Raw genomic sequence first — 15703 nt, 5'->3', positions numbered from 1 at the left:
ACCAAATTAGCTGGGCGTGGTGGTGCACACCTTTAGTCCCAGCACTCGGCAGGCAGAGGTAGGAGGATCACTGTGAGTTGGAGGCCACTCTGAGATTACATAGTGAACTCCAGGTCAGCCTGGGCTAGAGTGAAACCCTACCTTGAAAAACCAAAAATAAATAGATATACCAAGTTATATTGGCTAAAAGTATAGCATAATTGTCTAATGAGCAAAGATAAAGGGTTTTAATTTTAGAGCAACTCAATATTCCTTCACGAGGTGATTATAATGACATGAGGAAATAAATGGCTAACATAGGCCTCAAGGTGAATATGTGTATATTGATACTGTGGCTTTCCTCTTGCCCTCCCCCAACCCAAAAAAGGTGCCCCCTGACTGGGAGAGAGTCTCCTTCCAACAAGCCGGCCAGGCCAGCCCAGATTTGAAGACAGGTCCACAGAATGGTGCCTCATTCCCTTCTTCTGGCGGCTATGGCCAGGGCTCCCTGATAGCGGATGAGGAGTCCCAGGAGTTTGATGACTTGATCTTTGCATTAAAAACTGGTATGTATGAAACCCACAGGCTGCATTTGAAGTACGCTATCTTGCTGTCTTATATCATGTCAGGAATTTTCAAAGTACCCTTAGCACATCCTGATTCTCATGACCCATTCCTAATCTCTGTCAGACTCTAGGATATTTTGTTCTTGGCATATTACACAATCTAAAAATAGTTTACAATTTGCTTTTAGGAAAGAAACAGGTATACTCTAGCTAAATGTAAATATCTGTGTCCCAGAATCTTGCTGGAACACCAAGATCTTAATTTCACTATACAATAGTTAGTCAGGAGCACACTGAGAGAGTTGGGATTCTGATTTGCCAAGAAAAGACGTTACAGAGTATCTTTGAGCAGAAAAACATTCCAAAGATAATACAATGAACATTGCATAGGTCTACAGTTTAAAAAATGTGATCATATATAGTACTTCATCCACTCTTTGTAGGTATATGTGTGTATGTGTTTAATTCCACTTAGCCTATGGCCCTCAAGAATAGTTCCCACAGAGGAAAGAAAAGCCTGAAGGCTCACTTCATTTGTGTATCACGTTGGAGGTCTTCTAAGACACGTAGGAGACCACAGAGACACCTGCCTCAAGGGCCCATGGTACTGCCGGCAATGTATGCCTGTCACTCTTGCCAGTGCGTGAACATCTACAGTCATGGCGTTTTTAGTTAGCTTTCCCTCACCGTAGCTCATGCCCGCGGAAAACACGAAAGGAAGGAACGATCTCTTTCAGCTAATAGCCCCAGAGACTTCAGTCTGTGGCCAGCTGACTCCATTACTTGTAGGCCCCTGACAAAGTAGATAGGTCACAGAGGAAGACAATATGCTCACTTCCTATTAACCAGGAAATGGGAATAACAAGGGGCCAGGGCCAAGATACACCCTTCAATTGGCACTCTGCTATCACCCCGTTTCTTTCAACGTGGTACCACCTGCCAGCTTTCTACTACCTCCAATCGGCTACTCGGGTCATGACCACACCAGCGAATGAAAGCACTTGGGAGGTCAGATCCCTCCTGATCTAATGGTCTTGAAGTGCCCTTGCACAAGATCCACTCAGGGCGTATTTTGTTCATCTCCTCACTTTCACCCATCCTAATCAAGTTGGCAGAAGATTAATATCACATTTGTCATGAAATCTCCTCTGAATATTAAAAGAAAATCATAAAAGCATTTTAGGTATTTTCAACTTCTATATTCATTTTAAAACACTTTCCCTGGGGAAAAGAAAAATCAAACTGATATAAAAATGCTAGTGAACTTTGAATTTTTAAATACTCAGAAAAGCAAGAATTTATGTTCATGCTCAGATGAACTTTTTGAAATAGTTATTCATATGTATATGTTGATGTAATACAATTTTATTTTACTAAATAAAAGGCATATTTTGCTTAAAAAATTGTTATTATAGCTGGGCACAGTGGTGTTCACCTTTAATCCCAGCACTTGGGAGGCAGAGGTTGAAGGATCCTTGTGAGTTCAAGGCCAGCCTGAGACTACATAGTGAATTCCAGGTCAGCCTGGCCTACAGCGAGACTGTACCTCAAAAAAAAAAAAGTCATTATAAAGAAATATTATTTATTCTTAAGAATTACTGCAAATCCCTAGGGATAATATATTGGGTAATTTGCCCCAAATCGCATAATATGAGAGGGTGGGGCTACAAAGCACACCATGGCCTCCTGATTCTTGGTCTCATGCTCTCACTCAAAATGCTTCACTGTGCTCAATGTCTTTTTTGTGGGTGTGGCGGGGAGCGGAGAGGGGTTTGAGGTACAGTCTCACTCTAGCCAAGGCTAACCTGGAATTTACTCTGTAGCCCCAAAATGGTCTCAGACTCACTGTGATTCTTCTGCCTCTGCCTCCTCAGTGCTGGGGTTAAAGGCATGTGAGAAAAGGCACATCCTACTGAAATGATGAAGAACTCAGCTTTGTTCACAGAGATGTTTGCTCCTAACAAAACTGCAGCAGGAACTTTGAATAATGAATGATTGGATGAACAGCAACATAAAATTTGCGGACGGCTGGGAGGAATAGACAGTCCCACAAACAAGAATTAGCAAGAACAAAATAAGCAATATAGAGAGTGTAAGATTGAAGTAGGAAAGGAGCAGAGGAAGTTCACTACAAACTACAGGGACAGAAATGGACAAAACTCAGAGGCTTAACAGTGTATAGCTGTCTAGGCCAGGCAGAGCAGGCCGGGTCACTAGAGAAAGCCTGACAGATGGGTCATTGGCATCATTAGTAGCTCACGGAGTTCCTGCGCTGGCCTTCAGGGAACACCTTCCTTCTGCCATTGATAGCCATATCTCTCTCAATGTGACGATTTCTTGACTTGGTATATTTGGGAAACTGCAGATTCACAGTTCACATTATCATTTTAAGCAATTCTAAAGTGTTATAAAGATAACCACTTTAATTAATGTAACCTTGCCTTTCTGCAACACATTTAGTGAGATTCATTTGGGGAGAGGCAAACTCTTGTTACTATTTGGCATAATACTAAGATGCTGTTTAGTTATTATGAGGAATGCGATTTTTATGAAATGTAGTAGGCCATGGAGGTTTCTGAGCAGAGGCAGACATGTTTCCACTGATGTTTGAAAGTATGGGAAGTAAATTAGGAGCAATAACAGAAAGACTGGAAAGAGATCACAGTGGTCCAGAGGAATGGGGCTCCGGCCTCAGATGTGGAGAGTGAAAGTAAACGAGAGAACAGAAGTGGGGCACTGGAGAGATAGCTTAGTGGTTAAGGCATTTGCTTACAAAGACAGAGGGTCTTGGTTCAACTCTCCAGGACCCATGTAAGCCAGATGCACAAGGGGAACATGCACCTGCAGTTTGTTTGCAGTAGCTGGAGGCCCTGGTGCACCCATTCTCACTCTCTCTCTCTCTCCCTTTTTTCTCTCTCAAATAAATAAATAAATAAATAAATATATATATATATATATATATATATAATATAACACACACACATTTATTTATTTTAAAGAGTAGAGGCAGAAGGAATGCTGGGGGAGAATTGAGGACAGGCGGAAAACCCCCAGCTCACGTGGCTCAAGTGGCTCACATGGGTGACTTAGGGGAATGGTACAAAGAGAATTACGTCTTTGCTTGTTGGGGAAGCTGATGAGTTCAGACTTGGAGCAACTACAGGCCTGATGGTTTCTGAATATTAATACAGTCTGGATCTTAAGGAAGGAACCAGAATAGAATGTAATGAGGAAACACACCAATGCAGCGATTATATCTATAGGCTTGGGAATGAATGAATTTGAATACCGAGAGAGGAAAGAGACAGGAGGCGGGAAGAGGGAATAATAACATGGAAATGGACTGGAACGCATGGGAACCAAGGAGTTGATAAACCCTACATTTCAGGCTGCCAGGCGGAGGAACTTCGAGAAAGCCCAGCAAGCTCAGGAAGACAGTGAACCCCAGAAAGGAGCTGTAGGAAGGAGGGCGTTACATAAAGCACCGTTTAGAACTGGAGCGGAAATGGGCTTTCCGACTAGACACCGTGACCGGGCAGATTATACGTGCAGGGTCGTCCGTCCTTGCTTGTCACGCTTTGGAAGCCAAGTGGTTTCCCAGAGTAATAATTAAATTAAGTCTCTTAGGCAGGGAGGTGGCCCGGTGGATAAAGCACTGGCTGTGCAAGCTTGAGTACCTGAGTTTGGATTCCCCAGACCCCGTGTTAAAGCCGGAAGCTGTAGCCGGCCTCTGTGATCCCAGCACACCCATGGTGAGGTGAGGGTGGAGACTAGAGAATTCCTCAGCTACTCCCAGTGAAAGGGGCAGTGACCAGTGAGAGACCGGCCCTCTGCCCTCCACATGCTCACTGTGGCATGTGCACAACTGTGCTCTTGCACACCACGCACACACAACTGTCTGTATGTGTGTGTGTATGCATGTGTGTGATATATATATATATATATATATATATATATATATATATCATACACACATATATAGCAAGTGCTAAATGCATTTGGTTTAGGAATGCTTGGAATGACTTGCTTACTTAAAGATTTAGCATAGCATTCCTTAGAGTTCCCTAAGTTCACTGGGAACTAAATACTTTAAAAGATCAAAATAACAATGTCTAGCATTGGCTGTCTGCATTTTTAGAAGAGGTACTATAATAATCGTGCATTACCTCCCAGATGCAGTCCATCATAGAATACAGTCAAGTCCAGGAGCTGCCCACATGGTATTCCATGAAATTGACCATTGTCTCTAGGCTGGATTTGGCCTAGCAAGGTGCTTTGCTTGGGCTCACACGGCACTTCAACATTTTTGTGTCAATATTAAACATTAAGAGATCTCTCACCAAAAAAAGTCCCTAGAATTTCTAGGATAAAACCTGTAGCACCATCGTTCCTATGTTATTTTTCCTTAGCACACAAGGAGATGCGCTCGTGGCGTTTCTGCACAGGCTTACCCCGAGCCTTTGCTCTTACCTGCCGCCATCTGCCTGCCTGGCTCTCTTTCCCCTCCGGCTCATCCCCTTCTTCCCTCCCACACGGCTCCTCCTTCTGCTTCCATGACACACACAGCCACTGCCCTCTCCCTTCCCCTTCTCCCGCCTCTGTACACCTCTTCCTTCCCTTCCTCCATCCGCATTCAACTTTCATGCCATGTATGTTCCCCATGTGAGAGAAACGTGACATCCTGTCACAGACTGGATGATTTCGCTCTGCTTCTGTCTTCCCGTGGATGACAGAACCTCATTCTTCTTCATAACTGAGTGCAACTTCATCATATACATGTGCCACATTTTTTTGATCCACTGTCCATGGTGACGACATCCAGGCTTTTTTCCGTATATATCTTGGCTACTGTGAATAGCTGTAGCACTAAGCCTGGACGCCCAGGTATCTCTGCCGTATGCTGACTTCAAACCCTGTGAATATATGCCTGAAAGTGGTATGACAGCTGATCATATAGTAGAAAACTTTCACAGGTGGTAAACATTTTCAGCAAAGTCGTATTACACAAAATCCACCTACAAAAGTCAGTAACTTCTAAATATGAGTAACAAACTTGCCAAGAAAGATATCCAGAAAAAAAAAATTCCCATTCATGCTAGCTTAAAAAAAATGAAAATTAAAAATAGAGACTGTGGAGAGAATTGTGATGGGGAGCTGCTTGTGAAAGTTTGAGGGCCCGAGTGAGAGTCTCAGTTTGCTTTAGTTTGGTTACCCAGACTCATGTGAACCACTGGACGTGGCCACACATGTCTGTAACCCCTGTCCCGTGGGAAGCAGAGAACAGCCAAGGGCTAGGGAAGAATGACAAGCTCTGGAATCAGTAAGAGACTTCATGTCAAGGAGAAACAGGCCGACGAGTGATGGAGGGAAACAACTGACATTCTCCCTCGGCCCCCACAGAGACCACATTAGCCATACATGCATATGCTATACAAACACACACACGTCACACCCCACACAATAAATAAGTAAATGCATCAAGTCCTTAGGAATTAACCTACCTAAGGGTAAAAATGTCTGCAATGACAACTTGAAAACACGGGAAAATGAAACTGAAGAAGATACCAAAAGATGGAAAGATTTCCTCTTGTGCTCATAGATGGTCAGAAGTCCTATTATGAATATAATACACCATCCAGAGAATGACAAAGGGAGGCCTGTGCCCCCAGTTTTCCCAGGTCACACTGGCTACAACCCGTGTTCCTTCTGCACCTCCGTGATGGCTTAGGATCTGGGTACTGCGCACTCATTTCAATTGGAAATAAATGACATGGAGGATGATGTGCGTCACCTTGCAGCGGTAACTCTGGTAGAGGATACATCTAGAACCTGCTTTTGTCTCTGAAGGCTCTGGGCTGCTAAACTAGCTCCACACATGGTCAGTACAGAGCTGGTCTTTCTAGAGCACTGCTAAACTAGCTCCACACGTGGTCAGGACAGAGCTGGTCTTTCTAGAGCGCTGCTAAGCTAGCTCCACACGTGGTCAGGACAGAGCTGGTCTTTCTAGAGCGCTGCTAAACTAGCTCCACACGTGGTCAGTACAGAGCTGGCCTTTCTAGAGCGCTGCTAAGCTAGCTCCACACGTGGTCAGGACAGAGCTGGTCTTTCTAGAGCGCTGCTAAACTAGCTCCACACGTGGTCAGGACAGAGCTGGTCTTTCTAGAGCGCTGCTAAGCTAGCTCCACACGTGGTCAGGACAGAGCTGGTCTTTCTAGGACAGCTGGTCTTTCTAGAGCGCTGCTAAACTAGCTCCACACGTGGTCAGGACAGAGCTGGTCTTTCTAGAGCACTGCTAAGCTAGCTCCACACGTGGTCAGGACAGAGCTGGTCTTTCTAGAGCGCTGCTAAACTAGATCCACACGTGGTCAGGACAGAGCTGGTCTTTCTAGAGCGCTGCTAAACTAGCTCCACACGTGGTCAGGACAGAGCTGGTCTTTCTAGAGCGCTGCTAAGCTAGCTCCACACGTGGTCAGGACAGAGCTGGTCTTTCTAGAGCGCTGCTAAACTAGATCCACACGTGGTCAGGACAGAGCTGGTCTTTCTAGAGCGCTGCTAAACTAGCTCCACACGTGGTCAGGACAGAGCTGGTCTTTCTAGAGCGCTGCTAAACTAGCTCCACACGTGGTCAGGACAGAGCTGGTCTTTCTAGAGCGCTGCTAAACTAGCTCCACACGTGGTCAGGACAGAGCTGGTCTTTCTAGAGCGCTGCTAAGCTAGCTCCACACGTGGTCAGGACAGAGCTGGTCTTTCTAGAGCGCTTTGTCCCAGCGGGCGTCCGACTCCTCCTGCCACTTATAACTCACTGAGGATTGGTCCCAGTCAAGGCACTCATCCTGTTCTTCCCTGGTGCTAATCCGAAGGTTCTCCTCGCTTTGCCACAGCTGTTCTGTTGCAGGCAGCTTTGTTACGTAGCCCTTTAGTTCCATCTTCCCCAGCTTCAGGGCTTCCTCACCTCCTTAGAGAACAGCCACTATCTTCTGAGTTCACTGAGATTCTGCCAGAGAAGAGTCCCCGCTTCACTGACAGAGAAGTATCAAGCCTCTGTTCCTTGAAGGCCTAGGGGCAAATCTAAATATTTCCTTCTTAAGCTAGAAAAACCAGGTGTCATACATAACTATAAAGGGCTATGCGAGAGCAGTGCTGAACTTGAGGGAAGAATCTGGTGCATGGTTTTGCTTTTTTTTTTTTAATTAATGTAAGATTACAGGCCCAAGTTTGCCATGTCTTTTTAAATTGTTAGATCTATATTTTTAATTTATTTTATTTATTTGAAAGACAGAGAAAATATAGGTGTGCCAGGCCCTTCAGCCACTGCAAACAAACTCCAGATGCATGAACCACCATGTGCGTCTGACTTACGTGGGTCCTGGAGAATTGAAGCAGTCTTTTGGCTTTGTAGGCAAGTGCCTTAACTGCTAACCCATCTCTTCAGCATCGATCTAATTTTCTTAATGTTATCTCATGGCTAAAAAAAATTTAAAGTATTGTCATGGGAAATATTGTAGTCCTTAATTTGAAGAAAGATTCCATGGGTGTTTGCTAATAAACATTTTGTCTCATGACCCATATACACATTGACAATAAAGGTATAAGAAAGTTTTTCATCCAAACCAGAACAGTTTGGGAAAATAAAAGGGATGTGATTAATACCTTTGTCAGGTGTAAGGATTGTTCCCCCCCAATAGTACATCTTATTCTTTGGTTTGGAGGAATGGTGACAGAAGGACTTCCAAAGGGTGGGGAGAGGACCTTGATCCCAGACTGATCAGTTTTAGAGAACACTCTCCGGTGGGGCAGGGTGGAGAAACAGCTATTCCTAGGACATGGACAGACTCAGCAGTGTCTTGAAGTCCAAAGCAGGGGTTCCTGACTCACTGCGGATGGCAGTGGGAGATGCTGTCTGCTCTGGAGAAGGAGGGGGTAGTGAGATGCTGAATAGTCCAGTGGCACAGAACAGATGTTAAGGTGGAAGGGAAGCTGTCTAGAGCTGGAGACAGAGCCAAAAACATTTACCAAGTGCCCTAGTGTGCTCAGCATTGAGTCAGTGATGATACAAGGATGCCATCCAGAGTGTGAGGCAGAAATTTCAAAGAGAATCATATTATTTCCACAGGTATCAGAGTCAATACCTGGGCTGACGTGTGTAAGAAGGAGGCAGGCATCCAGGTGAAGGAGGTAGGGAGTAAGAAGCTTGTCCCAGGCAGAGAGAGGTATCAGCATAATAACGATGGTGTGCTGTGCAAAGGGCCTGGCACTAGGAAACACCCATCACAGAACCAGCAAAGGTCAGGCAGCTCCCACAGCCTTTGAAGTAGAACTAAGAAGGGGCCTCAGAGCTGGAGAGATGGATTAACAGTTAAGGCGCTTGCCTACAAAGCCTAAGAACTCATGTTCAACTCTCCAGATCCCACTTCAGCCAGACACACAAAGGTGAGACAAGTGCAAGGTTGCACATGCCCACTAGGTGGCGCAAGGGTCTGGAGTTTGATTGTAGAGGCTGAGGTCCCGGCCTGCCAGTTCTCTCTCTCTCTGTCTCTTTCCCCACTCTATAAAAAGTAAAATAAAATATGAGTAAGAAGAGGCCTCCAGTGCTCACATACCGTGAGACACGAGAGAAAGCAGAAGAAACGTGCAAAGAACCACTGTAGCCGAGCAGGAGGTGGGCAAGCAGCGTTGTGTGGAAACAGAGGAGGGAAATGGGGTTTGTGGAGAAGCAGAGGAGGAAGAGTCAGACGCTGTGACTCTAGTGGTTTACACCGGAACAGGCCAGAACCACATCCCTGTTCTCCCTCTCCCCGAAAGGGTAGGGAGGGGAGGGGAGCAGTAACTAGTAGAACTTCTTCAAAACACTGATTTACGGTGCTCTGGGATCAACCGTGAGCCTTCAGAGCCAGCGTTTCAGCACAGTGAGAGGAGTCCAGGTTCACCACACCCCCACAACTCAGACCACTGACAAACACTGAGTGTCAACTGATGGGACTGCTGACCTCTGTGAGGGGTGGGGGACTGAAGGTTATTTAATTCTAACAACAGATCCTCCCCACCTGCTGAAAAATTCTAGTGATCTGCCTGATTTTCTGTTTTTATAAGTTCCACAGTAAAATATATCTTCCCAACTCACAGCAAAAATAAATAAATAAAGAGAAAGGTGGGCATAGGTGGCTCACACCTACATAATCTCTGTACTCAGAAAGCTGAGACTGAAGGACTGTCTCACATTTGAGGCCAGCCTGGACGACAGAGGGAGACTTTAGCTAAAGAGAGAGGGGAGGGGGCCAGAGAGGAGGGAGAGGAAGGAAAGTGAACAGCATCAATTTGTTAGGAATTAATTTCTACTTTTAAAAGCTATCAAGATTAATTTAAAGTATGGTTCCATGATTTCTTTTTAGCATGATCTCTTCCAAATACAAAGCTTGGCTTCTTTCTAATATGGAAATAGAGAATGGTTGGCTCAATGCAACTTGATCTCTAAGAGCCCCCTGCGGGAGCAGCTGGGCTTATATGTTTATTCTTTTTCCATTGCAGGTGCTGGTCTCAGTGTCAGTGACAATGAGTCTGGTCAAGGCAGCCAGGAGGGAGGCACCTTGACCGACTCTCAGATCGTAGAACTCAGGAGGATCCCCATCGCCGACACCCACCTCTGAGAGCCTCCCTGGCCCTAACCATTAGCATGGGAGAGTTTGTACTGCAACTCCGTGGATGCGCAGCCATTGTAAGAGGAGTCTTGCTGTACGGAACGATTCACACAGAAGTGGCTGTTACATTTGGGATACAGATTACTTAGTATTGTCTGTCTGTCTTAAAAGTTGACTGCTCTAATGAAAGACTAGACCCCTTTATGTAAGCTAATAGGGTATACATATTGCAATAATATTAGTTGTTTCTTAAACTGTCCTACTTAGATAACATTGTTTAATGAAAATAAAAATTAATAAAGGCAATAGAATCCATTTGATGTCGCCCAGGCTCCTGATTCATGAAGAAATGTTTATGGACTGACAATCAATCCATCAAGCCATACACGTGTGTCATCTGACAGTCAGTCAGTGATTCAGAGACCACACCCCAGTGCATTTAGATGACTTTCATTCTTGAAAAGCGCCAAAGCCATGGTCTCTTGAGGATTCTGCATGCACATGCTGATGCGTGATGTGGCTGGCATAACCTCTTTCATCAACAGCATATATTCCTACTCACTACAAAATTAGGGATCTGCACACGTTCCGGAATGAATGTTCTGTCCCCAGTTAAAAGTAGCCCCACCTTGCTGTGTCACGTAGCTAGAAGGACCATTCAAGCAGCACAGTTTGTTTTGGAGAAAAAAAAATTGTTGGTTTGGATTTTTTTTTTTCCATCTTCTCTGTCTTGGAATGAGAAATCAGAAGTTCTATCTCTCCCAGAACACTACTGTATTCAGGATGAGTCCATTGGCTGAGGTTCCAGAAACATCATTAAGAACAGAGCATGGTTGTCCTGGAAAAGGCCCATAAACCTTTTATTTGGGAGTTCTTATATGCTATTAAGAACGTCAGTATCAGCCCAAAGGAAAGGTAAAGTTACTTTTAAACTTTAATAAGTTACGCCGTGTTAGTGATTTCTCTTGAAGGTGTAATGAAGGCACAACAGTTCTCTGTCTGCTAGGAGGTTAGGTGCAGCTTCCCATGAAACCTCTGGCAGAGTTATGAACCTTGTTCTGCCTTTACTTTGCACTCCTGAGAGGCCTCTGCTTCCTCCCCTCCTTCTTCTTTTTTGTTTGTATGTTTGTTTTTAATCTTTGTCTGCGCCTGTGTGTGACGTGCTTAGGAACATGAGCGCAGGTGCGTGTTTGCCACGGCACACGCGTGGAGGAGAACTTTTCCTGTTGGTCTCACCTTCCACCTCGCTTGAGGCTGGGTGTCCAGTTGTTCACCGCTGTGCGCACCGGGCTAGCTGTCCTGTGAGCTTCTGCGATCCTCCTGCCTCCACTTCCCACCAACCCGGAGGGTTGCAGAAGTTCGCTACTATGCCCAGCTTTACTTGCATTCTGGAGATCAAAGCTCAGGTGGTTAGGCTTACATAGTAAGTTTATCCACTGAGCCATTTTCCCAGTCCCACCCCTTCCTCATATAGGTGGTTCTTGTGAGCAGACTAAAAAAGGTTTCACAACAAATCCAATAGTTTTAAAAAACAAAGGCTGCATCTTTCCTAGATTTATAATCCCTTGTGGAAACTGGAAGTGATAGTTACAAAGCTGGATTTATCTTACACAAGTTTCCTGTGTCTTCAATCCCGGAACATTGAACAGCCATCTGTCTCATGATGGGATGGAACAATTGGTGACTGGTGTTAATACTTAAAATGGAAGGTAAAAAAAAAAATTGAAAATGGTTAACATTGTAAATCATTAGTAGGTCTAAATTAGGTGATGCAAGTATACTTTATGAAATCTGAGTCACACTCACCAGTAACTTTTCAGCAGATACCTAAAACTCTAACTCACCAAGGCAATTGTCCACAACAATTTTCATTTTTACATGCTTTCAGAATTGAAGAAAACCTAGGAGAAAAAAAAAATCACATAACTAGTCAAAGATTCCTTTCTTATTCAACATGACTAGGTTTCTTTTACCATCTGTTATTCCATTTTGATAAAAAATTGGACTATCTGCCACCGTTGAGCATGATTCTTTTAAATAGGGGGAGCACCCTAGGTTTTTAGAAACAGCACTGCTAGAATAAACAAGCTTCCCATGTCAACAGTAGCAATACTTTACCATCATGCTGTGCCCAGTGTGGGCTACAATGAGACATCTGCGGGGGAAGCACCTGCTGGAAGATAAAAACCAAAGCAAAGGAAGGCTCAAGAATGAGAGCCCAGGAGAGTGATGCTCCCGCACATCGCCTGTGCTCATTTTCCTTCAGAGAGTGAATCTGCTTTTTACCACGACATCTCCTTAACTGCTGAATTAAGATAAGATTCACATTTCAAACAGCTCACCTATTTGAAGTGTGTGATTCAACAATAGTTGGTAAATTATAGGGGTTTAAGAAATTGTGCGAACTGGAGAGAGAGCTCAGTTATGAAAGCCCAGTAAGCATGAGAGCCTGAGTTCTACCCATAGCCACTAATGAAATGCTGGGCATGGAGGTAAACCCGTATAATCTCAGCCCTGGGAAGTGAGTGAGTATGAGTATGCCCGTGTAACCTCAGCATTGGAATTGGGGAGGTATGCCCCTGTAATCTCAGTGCTGGGAAGTGGGGAGATATGCCCATGTAATCTCAGCATTGGAAGTGGGGAGGTATGCTCCTGTAATCTCAGTGCTGGGAAGTGGGGAGTTATGCCTGTGTAATCTCAGCGTTGGAAGTGGGGAGGTATGCTCCTATAATCTCAGCGCTGGGAAGTGGGGAGATATGCCTGTGTAATCTCAGCGTTGGAAGTGGTGAGTATGCCCGTGTAATCTCAGCGTTGGAAGTGGGGAGGTATGCTCCTGTAATCTCAGCGCTGGAAAGTGGTGAGTATGCCCGTGTAACCTCAGCATTGGAATTGGGGAGGTATGCCCCTGTAATCTCAGTGCTGGGAAGTGGGGAGATATGCCCATGTAATCTCAGCGCTGGGAAGTGGGGAGGTATGCTCCTGTAATCGTAGTGCTGGGAAGTGGTGAGTATGCCCGTGTAATCTCAGCGTTGGAAGTGGGGAGGTATGCTCCTGTAATCTCAGTGCTGGGAAGTGGGGAGATATGCCCATGTAATCTCAGCCCTGGGAAGTGGGGAGGTATGCTCCTGTAATCTCAGTGCTGGGAAGTGGGGAGATATGCCCGTGTAATCTCAGCGCTGGAATTGGGGAAGTATGCCCATGTAATCTCAGCGCTGGGAAGTGGGGATGTGTGGCTCACTGGAGCTCAATGTCCAGCTAATGTAGAATATTGTTGAACTCCAACTTAATATGGACAATATACTTGATGATAACACCCAAGGCTACCCTCTCCACCTCCACACATGCCTGCACATACATGAGAGCCCACACACATACAAGCTCACATGCTCTCACACCACGACACACACACAAAGAAATTTTGGTCAACCATACACGGTACCATAAACTTTGATACATAACTCATTATACGTGTAGAATTTGGTGGCATGGATCACACCCACAGTGTAGCTTGTAATGCTATGCCACCTTCACCACTGTCTTATTTCCAAAATCTTTGCAGCACTCCAAACAGAATTCTGAGCTATCCCCCACCCTCTTTGCTTTGCTCTGCCAAAAGACAAGTAGCATTTCTCTACCATTGTCCCTGCTTCTGTGTTTCTGTGATTTCTTTATCTTGTGTCCTATAGCTTAAGGTTTTTTCAGATTACATATTTTAGAATGCTAAAAATTTTTTGAAGTATTTTTCCTAATTTGGATGCAGTTTCAGAAGGGAATGCAGTGTGGCAGATGACAAGCGAACAACGAAACGGGTGACATTCTTACAAGACAGGAGGGCTTAGTGGATAAATTGCTTGCTGCTCAAGCCTGTGTTCCTGAGTTCACTCCTCAGCCCACCATTACCAAAGCCATGGAGTGGGCTTTGGTAATCCCAACATCCTGAGGTGGGAGGTGGGGGGAACATGGGAGACAGACTGAATTTTCCAGAAGCTCTCAGCAGCCAAGGAGACAGCAGGGATATGAGCTGGAAACTTCCTCAAAGGGAGGTAGAAGGCCAAGACCAACACCCAGAAGTTGTCCTCTGAGCGCCACATGCACCCATGGTGTGCGCGTGCAGGCACGCCACACGTCCACAGATACGAGCAGACAGGCAGGACCATGAGGATGAAACTCTTAGCAGAGCTTAGAAACTTTAGTCTAAGTTGGTCTTCAGGGCAATTTAAGGATTAATATTTTCCATGTCTCAATTCTGACATAGATGTTTAAATACATAGGACGTATGACTAGAAAAAAAACAACCCACAAAACACAAAACACTAGTCAAGAATGTCGCTGCTCAACAATTTCCCTGGGCTTTTACCAGCGCTTGAGATTCTCCGTGAGCTGCCCTGTGGCCTCTGCGTGCTTCTGTTTGCAGATTGCTCTCAGCGGGATAAATAAGTGCTGTGGACCTTCCTGGCTGCCGAGCAGGTCTCCTCTAGACAGCGTGACCTGAGAATAATGAACACTCAAAGTAATTTCCTATATTCTATTTTAATCGTCACAGTCATGAACCTAGTGCACCACGCTTCTCCAGCAAGTGGGAAGTCAAGAACCTCATTATCCATGGGGAGTATTTAAAGAAAGGACTGAATGACTGAGGCTTGGAAATGGCCTTCGGTCTCTTGTGTAGTGTTTTTATGTGGTGAGTGAAATAAACAAAATTCATCTCAGGTCAGTATTTCTTCACTTATAAAATACAATATATATATATATATATATTAGCTAGTATGTGTTATACGATATACATACATACATACACACACACACATATATATACATACATACATATATATATATGCAGTTCAAGGGAGCACAGTGTTCCTAAAGGGAAAACATTATTGTTGTCTTTAACTATTCAGCTCATGGTGACAACTGAGACACTTTCCTTAATTAACAACTTAATAAATGAGATAAAAGTGCTTAACAAAGATTTATTCAAAAGAACACAGATCTTTACTAAGACTTCAGTATTATTGCTTTATAGTAACAAGTACCTTTTGCTACTGAAAATGATATGCTTTAGGACAGAAAAACAATACAGAGAGTACCTGTTTCACGCTGTCGATGACAATGGGATGCTGTACTAACACCACAGACCTTGGGCATGCCCAGCCAGCCCTGCAGAGGCCTTGGCCTCTAGACCTAGGCCTGAGCACCAAGGACAGAGCTGAAGCAACGCAAGAAAATTAACCCTCGGTTCCTTGAATAGGATTTTCATCTTGCGACTTCCTTATGTGTATAAACAGCTAGGTGTGGGGAAATATGTCTGCAATTCCAGCATTTGGGACACAGAGAGGAGGATTTGGAGTTCAATGTCATCCTCTGCTAGAGTTTGATGCAAGCCTGGGTTAAATGAGACCTTGTGTGAAAAAGAAAGTTAAAAATCTAATGTGATTAGATGTAAGTAAAAATGTTTTATAATAGATAAGATAATTTGAATTTCAACAAGGTCAAACTACACAGTATCCTTATAACCCTGTAGGA

General features: G+C 44.5%; 1 protein-coding gene across 1 annotated transcript in view; it reads left to right on the top strand.

Moving 5' to 3' along the window:
* The window catches only part of Adgrv1 (adhesion G protein-coupled receptor V1), a 535418-nt gene extending 524923 nt beyond the window's left edge, over nt 1-10495 (top strand). The window contains exons 88-89 of the mRNA XM_045133393.1: nt 368-545; nt 10071-10495. Of these exons, the coding sequence (XP_044989328.1) occupies nt 368-545; nt 10071-10189 (297 nt within the window). The 3' untranslated portion in view covers nt 10190-10495. The remainder of the gene's footprint in view (nt 1-367; nt 546-10070) is intronic.
* The last annotated feature ends 5208 nt before the right edge of the window (nt 10496-15703 follow it).

This window comes from Jaculus jaculus, chromosome 14, assembly GCF_020740685.1.
Source record: "Jaculus jaculus isolate mJacJac1 chromosome 14, mJacJac1.mat.Y.cur, whole genome shotgun sequence".
Classification (NCBI taxonomy): Eukaryota; Metazoa; Chordata; class Mammalia; order Rodentia; family Dipodidae; genus Jaculus; species Jaculus jaculus.
The sequence above is the reverse complement of the archived record's forward strand: the minus strand, read 5'-3'. Positions and strand labels throughout refer to the sequence as shown.